Consider the following 16,973-nt stretch of genomic DNA (forward strand, 5'->3'; position numbering starts at 1 on the left):
TGTAGATTTCTATATATCGCTATATGCTACTTCCCCCCAAGTACATCAGTCTACTCCTCACCTAAAGGACAGTCCCCTTTCTCCATATTGAATAATGACATATGGGAGTTCTCTAGAGATGGAGACATCATTCTCTTAGGAGACTTTAATGCCAGAACGGCCAACTCTCAAGCAATATTCTATGATACTTCTGAGGAAATGCTCAGAGAAGTGGATTTATCTGAGAGGGGGCTTACTAGAACCTCACAGGATAAAGAACACACTGAATATGGGAGACATCTCATGGAGATGGCAACTATACATGGTTTGGCCATACTTAATGGTCTAGAGAATTTCCCTTTATCTGGGGGATTCAAATGCTTCCCGCACAGGCATGGGGCCAGTACAGTGGATTATGCCATGACTTCACCAAGCTTTATTTCTAGTATCGAGGACTTTAAGGTGGGACCGAGACCGGTTGGGATTGCAATGGATCATGCTCTCTTGACCTTATCAATCTCCTTCCAATACAATGCCTCTCAAGTACAAACTAAGAAGACACACACAAGATATACTTTCACGCCAGAGACTGATTCAGTCTATGTGGAAAAGATCTATGATAGGATGTGGGCAGCCGAGCCAGTATATACTGTAGAGGAGATTACTTCTCAGTTAACAGAGATACTACATGGAGCAGCACAAGAGGCATACCCACATACTCAACTTGATCAGAAGAGAGGATCTGGGAACATGCCTCAAAACAGTTGGTATGACGAGGAATACAGAGAGACGAGAACCCAAGTCCAGAAAGAGCTTGCACTTGGGATCATCACATATAAGCAGTCTCGGATTGCTCTTCGGCGTATAGTACGTCGCAAGAAAAGGGCATTTTTAGCCAAACTGGAGAAGGATTTATATCAGCTCTTCTTGAGTCAGGACTCAGCTCTTCTTGAGTCAGGACTCACATGAGGCCTGGCGTTTATTTCACGAGCACTCACCGCCTCCGACGATTACTTCTCCTGAGATTTGGGGTGAATATGTAACATCATTATATATGGTATCTGGACAGCCTCCATTACCAAATCCGCTAGAGCCATGCCTTGCTACTAGTACTTTCTTTACTACGGAAATGGTGAAAAAAGCCATTGATAAGATGAAGACAAGAAGAGCATATGATCATGATGGTTTAGTAGCAGAACATCTGATCCATGCCAGGGATCTACTTTCAAAAGTCCTTGCTCGTCTGTTTAATCGGGTCATGTGTGAAGGATTACGTGAATCTTGGAAATTATCTACTATCGTACCTATTTTCAAGTCAGGGGATCCTATGATACCCGGGAACTACCGTACCATTATGGTAGGTCACACATTAACCCGACTGTACGCATCCATTCTTGAATAAAATTGAGTAGATGGGCAAAGAATGAGGGCATAAGGGCAACAGGACAAGCTAGATTCAAGAGGGGTTATTCCACTTTAGATCATATTCTTACACTCAGAGCCATTATTGAGGAAGGAAGAGCAAGCGGGAGAAGGATGTATTGTTGCTTTGTGGATTTTCGGAAAGCTTTTGATACAGTACCAATGGCCAGATTGATGCGCAGGATGCAAGAGTTAGGGGTCCCCAAAGAGATTATTTGTGGGATCATGGCCTTATACGGGTCAGTAACTGGTTATGTACGTACTCCAGAAGGGGATTCCGACATTGTTCATTCCACCGTTGGAGTAAAGCAGGGATGCCCACTGTCCCCTACTTTATTTGGTATGGACATAGATGAGGTATCAGATTACATAGATAGAGAAGGTGACAGAGGTGCTCACCTTGCAGGGTCATGGATCCCTTTGCTATTGTACGCAGATGATATTGTATTGATAGCAGAATCACCAGATGGAATGCAGAGGCAGCTAGATGCATTACATAAATTCGCGGAGGACAATGGACTTCGGTAAACTTGGGTAAAACCAAATTTATGGTGTTTAACACCACACCGCAGTGGGTTAGGAGATTGGCACCTACATTTGCATATGGCCAGGATACAGTAGAGTACACAAATGCATACACATACCTGTGTGTGGTATTTGCAGGACCAAAGTTTACTCTTAAGAAAGCAGCGGATGCTAGATTGTCCAGAGCCTCTGCGGCCTTGGGAGGGTTGGAGAGGATGTGTTCACAAGTGCAGTTTCACGAACCACGAACAAAACTTTGGCTCGTTGATACTGTGGTGGCTTCGGCTATGCTTTATGGGGTCCAGATTTGGGGACCATCTGTGGATCAGGATAATTGGAAGTCAATGGAGAGACCTTTGGTATCTATGATTTCCCGAATGATTAGAGCCAAGGCCTCCGTATCACACGCGATTACCCGAGCGGAACTAGCTGCCCCTCCGATAGAAATTGAAGCTCTTACCAGATCTGTGTCCTTTATACATGGTTTGTGGGATACAAATAATTGCCGATATACTAGACTGGCCCTCGAATCTTCTCGACAATTAGCAATGAAAGGGGATACATCATGCTGGTATGCGCAACTGTCCTCGTGGTTTCAGAGACACGGGTTTAGTATGGAAAGATTACCCCCCTTCCAATACTCTCTTGCGGCTCCATCACTGGCAATTACACGAACGGAGATTAATAACATCATCCGTCAGGATCTTATACAGTTGGATACTAAGAGGACATGGGTAGACCCTACACAAGAATTGGGCACGAAGATGGCCGACTACAAAGAAAACTTCCTACCGCTATCTAAAGATGGATTTGTGATTCGCCCGAGCTACATGGATACCCACCTGTCTCATGGTTTGAGATGTGCTTGGTCAGATTCGTACATCCTCACATCAGCTGGAAATTGAATTTGGCAGATTTAGGGGAATCCCACCTAAGAGCAGAATTTGCAAGTTATGCGGAATGGAGCCGGAGACAGAATTACACTACATATGCCATTGCACCGTATACTATGAGATACGTGGGCGTTTCCATTGCCTATTTAAAGAAGGCTTTGGACCTCTAGATAGAGTCATGCAATACCAAGATCAAAGATGCTTAGGCTTGTACCTACTGGAACTACATCGGCACAGGGATAATCTAATGAGAAGACAAAGAGCACTACAGCCTCAGAGGCAGATCACAGATTTCTTCGGATCGAGAGAAGCAGGAGTGGAAAGGAGAAGCAAGAGGCCAGCAGCCAGCACAAAGGAGTACCCACATTCATACCAAAGGCCCTCGTTGACAGGGCAATTGAGCTTAGGAAATCGAGACGACCACAACCAAGATGCAGAAGCACACTTCACCGGAGGAGACTACAACAAAGGATTAGAAGCATTATAGCCAGACACCCAGAATGCTCCTAAGAAGTTTATTTAATAATTTGTATTTAGTTTTTCACATTTATTTTCACACTTAGTACTTTAGTACTAAGGTACCCAGACATTGTAACAGATTCACCACTTTTGTATCAGTTTGGTCTCATAGGTCATTCTGGCCTTTTGAAGACGTTAATATAACATTTCATTTCTCTCTCTCTCTCTCTCTCTCTCTCTCTCTCTCTCTCTCTCTCTCTCTCTCTCTCTCTCCCTCTCTCTCTCTCTCTCTCTCTCTCTCTCTCTCTCTCTAGAGAATGCTGAACTGAAAAAATGCTTGATTAAGCTCGAGGACACAAAGGCTAAGGAGAGCGAAACTTTGCTTGCAAAGAAACTCGAAGTTGAAGCGTCTCTCAGTGAGACTGTCAAGACAGCCCAGAAAGAAGCCAATGAGGCAGCGCATAAAAAGATTGACACCGAAATACAAGCTGCCTTACAAGAATGCCGGATACAAGAATTTCTTGCCTTAAAGATTAGGATTGGAGGACTCCCCTCACCATGGTGCACTGAGGAGGATACCCTCGAAGAATCTATCATCAAACTCAATGACCTTCTTCAACCAGTCAACGTCGAGCCCGACACTATCCCTTGGATCAACGACACACATAGGCGTGTGCCCCATGGCCAATGCATCCTCACTTTCAAGAACAAAGAAGAACGGATGAGGTTGCTACGTCAATCCTATCACCACAAGGAGACAAAGTTTTGGATTACCGAGGAATTGACTGCAAATCAACTCGAGCGTAAAGCAAGCGAGCTCAAAAAGATGCATGAAGCTCGTAGACAAGGTAAATGGGCAGTCTACCGTGGCAGTAAAGCCATCATTCAAGAGTTTCGAACTCCCAAGCCAGCTCCCCCTCAACATGACCCCCCTTAGGTTTTGTTTTGTCTCGTTCCTATCCTTCCCTTTCCCCCTTTCTCCTTTATCCCTGTTGGACCCTCAGTCCCTAACTGATATGTATTGAACGCTTCACCCTGAAAGAACACATGTAATGCTTTTGTTTCAGTCCCATGGGTCATATTTGACCTCCGTGGACGATAATTAAATCTCTCTCTCTCTCTCTCTCTCTCTCTCTCTCTCTCTCTCTCTCTCTCTCTCTCTCTCTCTCCTTTTCGCCCCCCCCTCCCCTGCTGCTCGCTGCTCCCGCTCCCCTACTGCTTCCGCTCGCCTGCTCTCTCTCCCGTGTTGCCCTGCCCCCGTCGCGTGCACTCTCTGCTGCCCCGCCCCGCCCCCCTCCCCCTCACGCTCTCTCGCTCTCTACCTCTGTAGCCCCCCCCGCCCCCCCCCCCCCCCCCCCCCCCCTTCCTGCTGCCCGTGCGTAGAGAGGGAAGGTGCCGCGCTTCCCTGCTCCCCTTGCGTAGAGAGAGAGAGAGAGAGAGTGCCGCTCCCCCCCCCCCCCCCCAAGCGTAGAGAGAGTGGAGGGAAACAAAAAGTGTAGAGAGAGAAAGATGGGAAAGTTGCATAGAGAGAGAAAGAGGGAAAAAAGTAGGTAGAGAGAGAAAGTTGATTTTTCAAGCATAGAGAGAGAGAGAGAGAGAGAGAGAGAGAGAGAAAATGAAAAATGAAATGTTATATTAACGTCTTCAAAAGGCCAAAGTGACCTATGAGACCAGAAAGTTACAATGTGGTGGATCTAATACAAAGTCGAAGTAACAAGAGTAACAAGATGACAAAATGACAGAATAAAATACTATGGAATCCTAAACTGCTAGGTGTGAACTAAGCAGCTAAACAGCTAGCTGGGATAGCTAGATCACATGAGATCCAGCATCGATCGCTGGCGGATCTCATCAATCTCCTCCATGGTCAGTAGTCTGACCGGGCGTCGTGCATGTCGAGCCAAAGTGATCCGAATCCTTTGATGCAGCCTCCGTCGATGTTGTGTAGTCCTCCACAGTCGTGGGCGTCTGGATCTCCCCAGCTCAGTCGCTCGGTCAAACGGTGTGCCTCTAGTGTAAGGCGACGAACTCTGTTGTGGTAGTAACTCCTCCGGGTGTCCAGTGGCAGCTCTAAAGAAGTCTGTAATCTGTCTCTGAGACTGGCTAGTCTCTCCTCTCATCAGGCTCTCTCTGTGCCTGTGCAACTCGAGCAAAAACAAACCCAAGCATCACTGATCCTCGTACCGCATGACTCTAGAGAATGGTCCAAAGCCCTCTCTGAACAAGCAATGGAAGCGGCCTCGTATCTCGTAGTAGACGGGGCAGTGGCATGTGTATTGCAACTCTGTCTCAGGCTCGATGTCACACAGGGGGCATGTCCTGGCCTCTGCTGGTACTCCGCAGTATCTCCCAGTCTCGATCCGCAGCTGGTGTGAAGATGTGCGTATCTGGCCAATAGCACATCGTATCCCATGAGACGAGTGGGTATCCATGTATCTGGGCCTCGTCACAAAACCATCCTCCGTAAGCTGGAGGAGATGCTCTATGTAGAAAGCCATCTTCGTGCCCCCAACTCCTGTGTTGGCTGTATCCATGTCCTCTTGGTGTCTAGCTGAGTCAAGTCCTGGCGAATGAGCTTGGTGATCTCGGACTGTGTAAGAGTCAAAGAGGGCGCATCCAGTGAGTACTGGAAAGGAGGCAATATGTCTGCTAAATCCATGCGCCTAAAACCATGATGTCATCTCCCCATACCAGCATGTTGTATCTCCTTGCCTGGCTAACTGTCGAGAGGAATCAAGTGCAAGGCGTGCATATCTGTCTCTGGGAAGTTCCCACATGCGGTGTATGAAAGAGAAAAATCTAGTGAGCGCCTCAACCACTAGTGGGGGGGGCAGCGAGCTCTGCTCATACAATAGCACATGGTATTGAAGCCTTGGCTCTAATGAGCCGCGAGATCATAGAGACCAGAGGCTTCTCCATGTCCCCCCATCCATCACTGCGGCCTGTCCTCCCGTGATATCCAGTGAAGGTCCCCAAATGTCAGCTCCATAAAGCAATGCAGAAGCCACCTAAGTGTCAAAGAGCGAGAGCTTCGTCCAAGGCTCCTGAAACTGAACCTGTGAACACATCCTTTCAAATCTACCCAATGTTGCATGGGCTCTGGTCAATCTAGTCTCTGCTACCAAAATGCTGGCACACTAAAAACCACTCCAAGGTAAGTGTAAGCATATGTTTACTCCACCTTCTCCTGGCCGTATGTGAATGCGGGCGCTGACCTCCTGATCCACTGTGGGGTGGTATTAAATACCATGACCTTGGTTTTACCAAGGTTGACAGACAAACCACTTTCCTGGGCAAACCTATGCAAAGCATCCAAGTGACGTTGCATCCCCTCCGGAGAGTCGGAGATCAACACAATATCATCAGCATATAACAATAGTGGAATCCATGTCCCTGCCAGTTGTGCACCTCTATCACCATCTCTCTCAATGTAGTCAGAAACCTCATCCACATACATACCAAATAGAGTAGGAGAGAGTGGGCAGCCCTGCTTCACCCCAATAGTGGAGTAAACCGGTGTGGATAGACCCTCTGGTGTGCGTACATGGCCCACTATTGACCTGTATAATGCCATGACCCCCCAAATGAGCTTTGTGGGTACTCCCATCTGCTGTAATCTGCGCATCAATCTAGCTCTGGGCACTGTGTCAAATGCTTTGCAGAAATCCACAAAGCTACAATAGATCCGTCTCCCACGCGATCTGCCCTCCTCAATGATGGCTCTGAGTGTCAAGATATGGTCAAGAGTAGAAAAACCCCTCTTGAAACGTGCCTGCCCAGCTGCGCGTATCCCCTCCCTCTCTGCCCATCTACTCAGCTGCTGCTCAAAAATAGATGCGTACAACCGTGCCAATGTGTGTCCAATCATGATAGTGTGATGATTCCCAGGCTCCATAGGGTCTCCCGACTTGAAGATAGGTACAATAGTAGATAGGCTCCAAGTATCAGGCAAGCCCTCACACATGGCACGGTTAAACATAACTACTAGAAATTCTGCTAGTAAATCTCTGGCATGCGTGAAATGCTTAGCCACTAAGCCATTATGATCATATGCTCTCCCAGTCCTCATCCTGTCAATGGCCTTCCTCACCATCTCAGCGGTGAAAAAAGCACATGTGTGTGGGCATGGATTGGGGGGGCTGCTCAGGAACTGTGTACAGAGATGATGCATACTGGCCCCAGGCCTCTGTAGAAGTGATGGCAAGGGGGGGGGTGCTCATGAAAGAGCCGCCATGCTTCACGTGAGTCCTGACTCAAGGATAGCTGGTATAGATCCTGCTCTAGGCGAGCCAAAAATACCCTCTTCTTCCGCCGCACTAGGCGTCGGAAGTCAATGTGTGACTCTCTATGAGTGATGTCCCCCAAAAGCACCTCCCTCTGAAGTCTAGCTCTAGTGTCACGGCATTCCTCATCATACCAACTGTTCTGGGGCATGCTCCCCGAACGATGTCTCTGCTCAAGCTAGGTATGTGGGTATGTCTCTGCTGCTGCATCATGTAGTGTCTGTGTCAGTATAGTAGTAAGCTCCTCCAGAGGCCGCCCTCGCTCCTCTGTGCACAGGCGTCTGTAGATCCTATCTATGTATATAGAGTCTGTCTCCCGCGTGAAGGTGTAGCGAGTAAGGGCTGCTGCCCGTAGCCTGTGTGCTACACTAAACTGAAAAGAGATGGTCAACAACACAAGAGCATGGTCCACTGCCACACCAACAGGTCTGGGTCCAATCGTGAGATCTTGGATACTAGAGATGTGGCTGGGCTGTGCCATGACATAATCCACTATGCTGGCTCCATGTTTGTGTGGAAACCACTCTTGACCAGATTTTGACACTCAAAGCTATTATTGAGGAGGGTAGACACTATTGCAAGAGGATCTATTGTAGCTTTGTGAATTTCCGCAAAGCTTTTGACACAGTGCCGAGAGCCGGACTTATACGCAGACTACATGACATGGGTGTGCTTACAGAGCCGATATGGGGTATCCTGGCTCTATACAGGACAGTGATGGGGCGGGTCCGCACCACTGAGGGAATGTCTAATATGGTCCACTCCACTATTGGAGTAAAGCAGGGATGCCCCCTATCCCTGACTCTTTTTGGGATGTATGTAGATGAGTTTTCGGACTATGTAGAGAGTCAGAGAAACAGGGGGGCTCAGCTAGCAGGGACATGGATTCTACTGTTACTATATGCTGATGATATTGTGCTGATTCCTGATTCTCCAGAGGGGATGCAGCGTCATTTCGATGCTTTGCATACATTTGCTCGTGACAGTGGATTGTCTATCAATCTGGGGAAAACCAAGGTTATGGTGTTCAACACCACACCACAGTGGGTCAGGAGGTCGGCACCCACATTTATGTATGGCCAAGAGATTGTGGAGTACACAGATGCATATACTTATCTTGGGGTAGTCTTCGGTGGACCGGTGTTTTCACTAAGGAGAGCATCAGAGACTAGACTGACGAGAGCATATGCAGCTTTGGGAGGACTGGAGAGATATGTTCGCAGGTTCAGTTTCAGGAACCGCAAACAAAGCTCTGGTTTTTTGACACTCTAGTGACTCAAGCTATGCTCTATGGAGTTCAGGTATGGGGACCCTCAGTAGACCACCATGGGAGATCTGGCAACACAAATGGATGGAGATGTATGGAGAGGCCTCTGGTCTCTATGATCGCTCGGATGATTCGGGCTAAGGCCTCAGTACCACATGAGATTATCCAAGCCGAGCTAGCCCCCCCCCCCCCCCCCGCGCGGTGGTGGAGGCATTGACTAGATCAGTATCCTTTATGCACGGTCTATGGGATCTCCCCAAGGACAGATACGCTCGGCTTGCCCTGGAGCCATCTCAACAACTAGCTCTACAAGGTGATGAACATGTTGGTATGGACAGATGACAGCATGGTTTCAGTCGCATGGTCTCAACATGGATAAATTACCTCCACTTCAATACTCCCTGGATGCACCCTCCCTGTCTCTCACACGGACAAAGATCACCAGACTCATACGTCAAGATCTGAATTAACTAGATACCAGGAGCACATGGGTACAGCCGACACAGGAGTTGGGCACGAAGATGGCCTTCTACAGAGCATCTTCTCCAACTCACGGAGACAGCTTTATGACTAGGCTTGCATGGGATAAGATGCGCTATTGGCCAGAACCGCACATCCTCACATCAGCTCCAGATCGAGACTGGCCGATTTTGAGGGGTGCCAGGCAGGGGCCAAGATATGTCACTAATGTAACACAGAGAGAGAGAGAGAGAGAGCTGCACTACACATGTCACTGTTGGGCATACTATGAGATACACGGCCGCTTCCACCGCCTGTTCAAAGAAGGTTTCGGACCTTTTTCTAGAGTCATGAGATACAAGGATCAGAGATGTCTCGGATTGTTCCTGCTAGAGCTGCGCAGACTTATCTCTCTCTCTCTCTCTCTCTCTCTCTCTCTCTCTCTCTCTCTCTCTCTCTCTCTCATCAAAGAGAAAATCAAACAACAATGGACAATGCCCAAATGACCCTTGTCATTCAAAACAGGTGGAAACAAACAAGGGATTTGTGATGTGAATTTTCGCAATTAAGACGCCAAAGCATCCATGATGCTAGGTTATCATGACATGAATGTTGTCACAAAGATGCCATCCCTCCAAGCTGATGGGTCCTTCCTCAGCATCTCTCTCTCTCTCTCTCTCTCTCTCTCTCTCTCTCTCTCTCTCTCTCTCTCTCTCACACACACACACACACACACACACACACACACACACACGCACGCACGCACGCATGAGACGCCATTCACATGGTGCCATATAGGAAAGTATGACGCTTAAATGGCAATGCATGGGGTACAACAATTGAATGGCTTGTTGACCATGCTAAGAATACTATATGATGAGGCTATGTTTTTGCAGGATCACATGTCAAGGTATGGAACTCTCTCTCTCTCTCTCTCTCTCTCTCTCTCTCTCTCTCTCTCTCTCTCTCATGGGAAGCATCGGAGAAGTGTCAACGGCTTTCCCCACGTGTAAGAAGACGCATCCATCGCCAGCCGCCCACAAAGCCTCTTTCATGCGGACAGGGAAGAGGATGTCGGCAATAGAGAAGGAAATGAGAGAATGGAGAAACGAAGTGCAAGAGTGGAGGAAGGAGAGGAGCACTATTCTTCAAAGATGGACCGAAGAAAGTGATGGCATGCGTAGGAGGATCGCTTTGCTCGAGGAGAAAGTGGTCATCCAAGATTCCATCATCCGAAATCTACAAGTAAAAAGTGGGCGGCTCGAAGAAGGCGAAATTTAGCCATCCATGATGGAAGAATTGAATACCGTGAGAGAAAAAATACAGGTTATCAAGGAAGATGAGGAAAAGAACTCCTGGTCCCCGTTCATCTCTGCAACACAAAAGAAAGTAGAGGAGGCCGAAAAATGGATTGAGGTTGCCAAGAAAGAGAAAGATAAGGAAGCTCCTGATACACCCACTCTTATTAACATGACCCTCGAAGAGGAACAAAGGAGGATGCAGGCTCTACATGTGAGAGTAACCAGCCTCAAGGACATAAACAATGTGGAAAAAGAGGTCACAAGCCTCACATCCATGATGGGGGTGGACAAGCCTTCACACACAAAGGCATGGAGAGTGGGCAAGAAGAGTGATGGCCTGAGAGAATCTTCAAAAGGGAGAGCTCTCATACTACGCTTCCCCTCCTTGGAAGAGAAGAAGGAATTCTTGAGAAAGAGGCCTACTCTCAAGAAGACGGGTATTTTCCTCGGTGAGGATCTCACTATCTCGCAGCTTGCGCATATGAGAGAGGTAATGCCAGAGATTACGGCAGCAAGGGAGAAGGGAAAGATGGCCTTTTACAGAGATGGTCAGGTGTTTATTGTCGCTCTACATGACTGTGTGAGACTTATGGGACCAGAGTGAAGATGGCTACTTGGATTTGTAATTGATCTATGAGGTTGGACGTAGGTGCCTTTGAAGACAGTTTCAAAGACGGGGACATAGTTTTCTTCTGAGAGACTCATGAGGCCCCTGAACAGCTTATGCCACATGTGGTGGGATACAGATGGGAGACAGCCCACGAGATTGTCGCGAGATCTGAGTATGGGAGTAGAGGTTCAGGAGGAGTAGCATTGCTATTTAGGGAGGAGTTACAGCCACTACTATATATTGTACGGAGAGATGATCATGCTAGATACATGTGAGTGAGGTTGAGAGCTGACATAGGCTGATTTCTATACATTTCCATATGTTACTTCTCCCCAGTACGTCAGTATATGTTGTGTCCATAGGACATTCACCTTTCTCTATACTAGATGATGATATATGGGAGTTTTCTAGGGATGGTGATATCATCCTCCTAAGGGACTTCAAAGCCCAAATGGGGAACTCTCAAACAGTCTTCTACGACAATTCAGATGAGATGCTTAGAGGGTTGGATGTGAGTGAGTTGGGGTTCACATGACAGAGAGCAGACAGAGTATGGGAGATACCTCACGGAGATGACGACTACACATGGGTTAGCCATACTTAATGGCTTACAGCGATTTCCTGGAGCAGCTGGTTTCACATGCTTTCCACACAGACACGAGGCCAGTACAGTGGAGCTATGTTATGGCACAACCGAGCTTTATTCCTTGTATTCAGGATTTCATAGTGGAAGGCAGACCAGTGGGCGTAGCAATGGATCATGCTCTTTTGACATTGTCTGTTTCATTTCAGTATAGTACAGCCCGGACATCAAGGGGCGGGTCACATACCTGTTATACATTTACATCAGAGACTGACTCGGTTTATACAGAGGAGACCTATAGCCGTCTATGCACAATTGGTCCTGGCCTCTCAGTGGAGGAGTACGTCACTTTACTGACTAAGACACTGCATGGTGCAGCATCAGAGGCATACTCACACACTCAGCCGGCGGGTCAGAGGCGACATTCTGGGATCATGCCCAAAATAGTTGGTATGTTGAGTGCAAAGAGATAAGAACCGAGCTTCAGAGGGATCTTCTTTTAGGAGTCATCACTTACAGACAATCTCGGACAGCCATGATTGAGGAGAGGGGCTACACAGCATCAACGGAGACTACAGTAGAGGATTCGAGCCATACTCTCTCGACATCCAGAGTGCATATGAGGATGGATTCTAGTAGTAGTATCTTTGTTCTAGTTCTTTTGTACCCAGACATGGTATTAGATTCACTATTTTGTAACAGATTGGTCGCATAGGTCATTTTGGCCTTTTGAAGACATTAATATAACATTTCATTTCATTTCATCTCTCTCTCTCTCTCTCTCTCTCTCTCTCTCTCTCTCTCTCTCTCTCTCTCTCTCTCTCTCTCTCTGTGTGTGTGTGTGTGTGTGTGTGTGTGTGTGTGTGTGTGGATAGTTTCCTACGACGTTAGAAATCCTCTTCTTCTTCTTCTTCTCTCTCTCTCTCTCTCTCTCTCTCTCTCTCTCTCTCTCTCTCTCTCTCACTCATGCACGTGCGCGCGCATGAGATTTGGTTTCTTCTCTACATATCCAATTTGTGACATCAAAGATATGGTCGGTTGTTTGAGAGGAGCACTGACTTAAGACAAACTTAAGTTTGTGAAGCCACGAGTTTGGGTTGCTCTCCAAATGCAGTCACCCATGTTTGCATCTTTAAGGCACAAAGCTCTATGCAAGAGACTAACGAGGCAAACCATTGAGCTTACTTATTGAAAAAAGTTGTGTCCTTATGCAAGAAGCTAACACGGCAAAACAGTTTACTTGAGAGTGCTTCTAGGATAGCTAGATGTCCATGGCAATGCTGTAATTGCCATGTATTCTAAATGTGGTGGTTTAACAAAAGCACAAAATATGATTGATGTGCTTCATTACCTTTTGAAAATCCATAGCTGACTCCTATTCTCTTCGTAGTGTGTTCAATAAGGAAGCTATTAGCTCACCTTTTACTAATAAGCTTTTCTTCAAATAACTTCCACTATGCTTTGAGAACTTCTTGTGCATTCCAATGGTATTATAAAAAAAACCCTTGTCAGGCGATAAAATAAGGTTTCTACCATCTCACAAGGATAGCCTCATCAAAATATGTGCCAAGGTACTATTGGTCTTCTGTATTAGCCTTGTGAATTAAGCATGTGTGCTCCTCAATAGTCCTTGCTCGTCTATTATCACAAAACGATGGACTATGTCTGCTTCACATTCCCGTTCTATGTTTTTCCGTGTGTTGTAGCCATGAGCTTTGTTGGTGACCTTCGTCACCTTTACCTTTGAAATAGTGAGTGGTCAAAGTATTGTCCATTTTGGTATCCAGCAGAAACATTAACTATAGTGTCTTGTCATATCTAAAGTGCAACAATCAAAGGCAGCTAATGTCACATGGCATCATTGTAACACGGTGTGTGTGGGAGGCCAAAACATAGGTGTCTTGGAATATCTCTAGGGTAAAATCCCTAATGAAAGGACGGCTCCATAGCAAAGACACCTTTTGTTTGGCTCTGCTTTTTGTTTTTAATACTCAAGTGTCATGATTGGTTTAGCATGGAGATTTTGACAAGGACTTTCTTTTCAGATCACTTTCACTCAAAATCATTACTTGAAGTGAAAGATCGAATAACACCAATCTAAATTTCCCTCTCCTCGCCCTTGATTTTTTTGTGTCCTTAAGTAGGGATTTTACCCTACAAGAAAATCCTCCTTTCTTACCTTGGAAAATAGAGATCTCTCAATGTTGAGGTTATGCATGGTGGTGGTCTTTATTTATATTAATTTTTTGCTATTAGTTGTTTCCTCAAGACGTGCGCCATGGTCGTGGGCGGCCATTATTTGGTTACCTTCCAAAAGTGTAGCACTTATGCACTCAAGCATGAAACGTCATGGGGGGACCAAGCAAATCCTTCAAATGCAAATTTGACAAATGTTGTACAAGATGCAAGATGGGCTTTTAGTAGACAATGTCAGTATGAACCATGTGTTCATGACACATGTATTGCAAAATCTATGGATCATGTGTGGTATTGTGCCAATGGTGCTACTAAACACATTATATCTCATCTTGATTTATTCAATTCTCTTGAGACTACCCTACACTGGGAATGTTGTCACATGTGCCAACAATGCCTATCACCCAGTTAAAGGAGCTAGAAAGATTGAGCTTACTACTATAGGTGGAGTTCTTTCACAATTTTTGATGCTTTGTATGTGCTTGAGATCACAAAGAATCATTTTCCTCTATTTGCACTTGCAAAACTTGCTCTTGTAGTCAAGTTTGTGGATGGCAAGTACACTATGCATAATTTCAATTTTGGTGGTCCTATTGTGACATCTAGCACTTTGTTTTGTGGGTTATATAAGCTACTTTGACACAAAAATTTGGCATGCATATTTTGGTCACTTGAATCTTGTTGATTTGTTGCATTTGCAAAATTTTGATATGGGTACTTTGTTGCTCTCTCATGAGGCTCATTAAAACATAAATGTGAAGGTTTTATTTTGGGCAAAATGCAGCATTCTAAGTTTCCTTAGGATGGTTCTATGCAAGCTACTTGCAAATAGAAGCTCGTCCATAGTAATGTTTGTGGTCATATGGATACTCTTCTCTTTTACGGGTTATCTGCAGTGCATGAATATCAATGATGAATACTCCATGCATGCATGGTGTACCTGCTTTAAGGCAAAGTCCCAAGCGTTTATATGCTTCAAGCAATTTCTACTTATGACTGAAGATGTGTCTCGTTCTGTGGGCACCCTTCGTTCTGATCAAGGGGGTAGTGTACGTCTACAAAATTCAATGTATTTTTGGAGAGTGGTGGTATATAACACCAATGCACGTTGTTGTATATACCACAGCAAAATGGTGGTGCTTAGAGGAAAGACGGTGGGTCACTTATGGAGATCGCACAATGTTATGGTCAAATGCCAAGCTTTGCCTCATGAATTTTGGCTTGAGGATATCATGTATGTTGTGTATGTATTAAATAAGTGTCCCACTAAAGTGTTGCGGTCTATCACTCCATATGAGTCTTGGCATGGCAAGAAGGTATCCATTGGTCATGTATATGTTTGGTTGCTTAGCTTTTGCTTTGGTGCTTGAGCAACAACATAGAACATTGAATGATAAATTTGTGAATTTTATTTCTGTTTATTTTATAGTATCATTTGCAAAAAAAAAAGTGTATCTTGATTAATTGAGATGTTTTGTGGGAAGATGCAGTTCAACTCTTGTTGGCATATACTAAACAGACAAAGATGAGATCATAAAATGCATATAATGCGTTGTTGCCTCTATGTAATACTGGGAGTACAAATGTAAGTCCTAATGAGGGACATGTGCAGGCTATGCAAGTTAGTAGATGAGCCATTTTTTAATGTAAATTTACAAGATGTAATTGAGGAGGATAGGACTAAAAATGAGAAGGTTAGAGATACACCAAGATGGTTGGTGGACACCTTGTGTGACAGTAAATTGGGTGCACCTTTGTTTATATGTACCTGTTCAAATTCTCAGTTTGCCTTTCATGCATCAAACTTTTGTTTTTTGGTCATGTCTGTTGTGTATGATGAGAAACACTCTTTATCATTTGATAAGGCACAAAGTCCAAAAAATTGGTTGGTTGCAATTTGAGTATGATGTTATTGTGAAGAATGGAACATGGTCTTTGTGTGACTTGCCCTTTGGCAAAAGGGCCATTGGTACTAAGTGGTTTTTCAAGTTAAAACGTAATCTTGATGGTAGTCTTGTTGGCTGTGAGGATAAAGTTGTGGCAAAAGGGTATGCTTAAGAGAAGGGCATTGATTTTGAAGAGACTTTTTCTCTGACTGTATAACTATTTGTGCATTGGTAGCTCATATTTACATGAGAACATCGTGGTTTTGTTTAAAAAGGCCAAGAAAATAAGGTACACACTTAAGAAGGCTTTGCATTGTTTAAAGCAAGCGCCATATGTTTGATATGAAAGATTCATGCTTATTTGGTTACACATGGTATTCCAATAGAGAGCACTTTTATGTCAACAAGCATGTGGATGATGGTAAATTGTTTACTTGGTTACACATGGTATTCCAATAGCGAGCACTTTTATGTCAAGCATGCATATTCTATGTTGATGGTAAATTGCTCAGTAAATCAAAGGAGGGGCACACGAGTGTCCACTAGTGGTTTTTGTTCATGTTCGATAGCTCATGTGTATCTTGGTTGAGCAAGAAGTCGTCTACATTGGCCATTTTTAATTGTGAGGCTGAATATAGAGTAGAGCTTTTGTACATGCACTCGTTAAGACTAGCTCCCAAGACTTGCTATATTATACATCCTTGTGGCTTGTTCAATCAAGGTAAAAAAACAAAGTGTGCATGTTGAAAAGGTCTTTCCATGGTTTAAAGCAAGATCCTTCACATATTTTTTAGAATAGTCCAACTAAGAGCCCTTTGTATACTAAGAGTGCAGATAATGTACTTCTAATCATTGTTTATTGTGTTGATGACATGCTACTCACTAGACAAAGGTAGAAGCACATGCTATTCACTAGACAAATGTAGAAGCACATTGCAAGTTTTAAGGCTGATTTGAATGTTTCTTTTGAGATGTTTGGTCATCTTGCATCATTATTTAACAATATTATAAGCAACATGATGGAGGTATGGTGTTTTGTCAAACAATATTTATGTGAGACATGGTAGTTCAGATTTGGCCTTGAAGATTGCAAGTCTATCATTACTCTTG

At 45.0% G+C, this 16,973-nt stretch overlaps 1 protein-coding gene across 16 annotated transcripts in view; it reads left to right on the top strand.

The window, feature by feature from the left end:
- LOC147430687 (uncharacterized) overlaps nt 1-15,777 on the top strand; it is a 198,764-nt gene extending 182,987 nt beyond the window's left edge. For 6 of the 16 annotated variants that reach the window (XM_086493289.1, XM_086493274.1, XM_086493282.1 and 3 more), the window contains one exon: nt 11,991-12,547. In XM_086493289.1, the coding sequence (XP_086349415.1) occupies nt 11,991-12,254 (264 nt within the window). In that variant the 3' untranslated portion in view covers nt 12,255-12,547. Of the gene's footprint in view, nt 1-10,183; nt 10,310-11,609; nt 12,548-15,461 lie in introns of those variants that run through there. The other 10 variants (XR_015185642.1, XM_086493280.1, XM_086493286.1 and 7 more) reach the window with 5 other exon arrangements.
- Nucleotides 15,778-16,973: the final 1,196 nt, after the last annotated feature.

This window comes from Adiantum capillus-veneris, chromosome 21 (assembly GCF_014529385.1).
Source record: "Adiantum capillus-veneris isolate H3 chromosome 21, ASM1452938v2, whole genome shotgun sequence".
NCBI lineage: Eukaryota > Viridiplantae > Streptophyta > Polypodiopsida > Polypodiales > Pteridaceae > Adiantum > Adiantum capillus-veneris.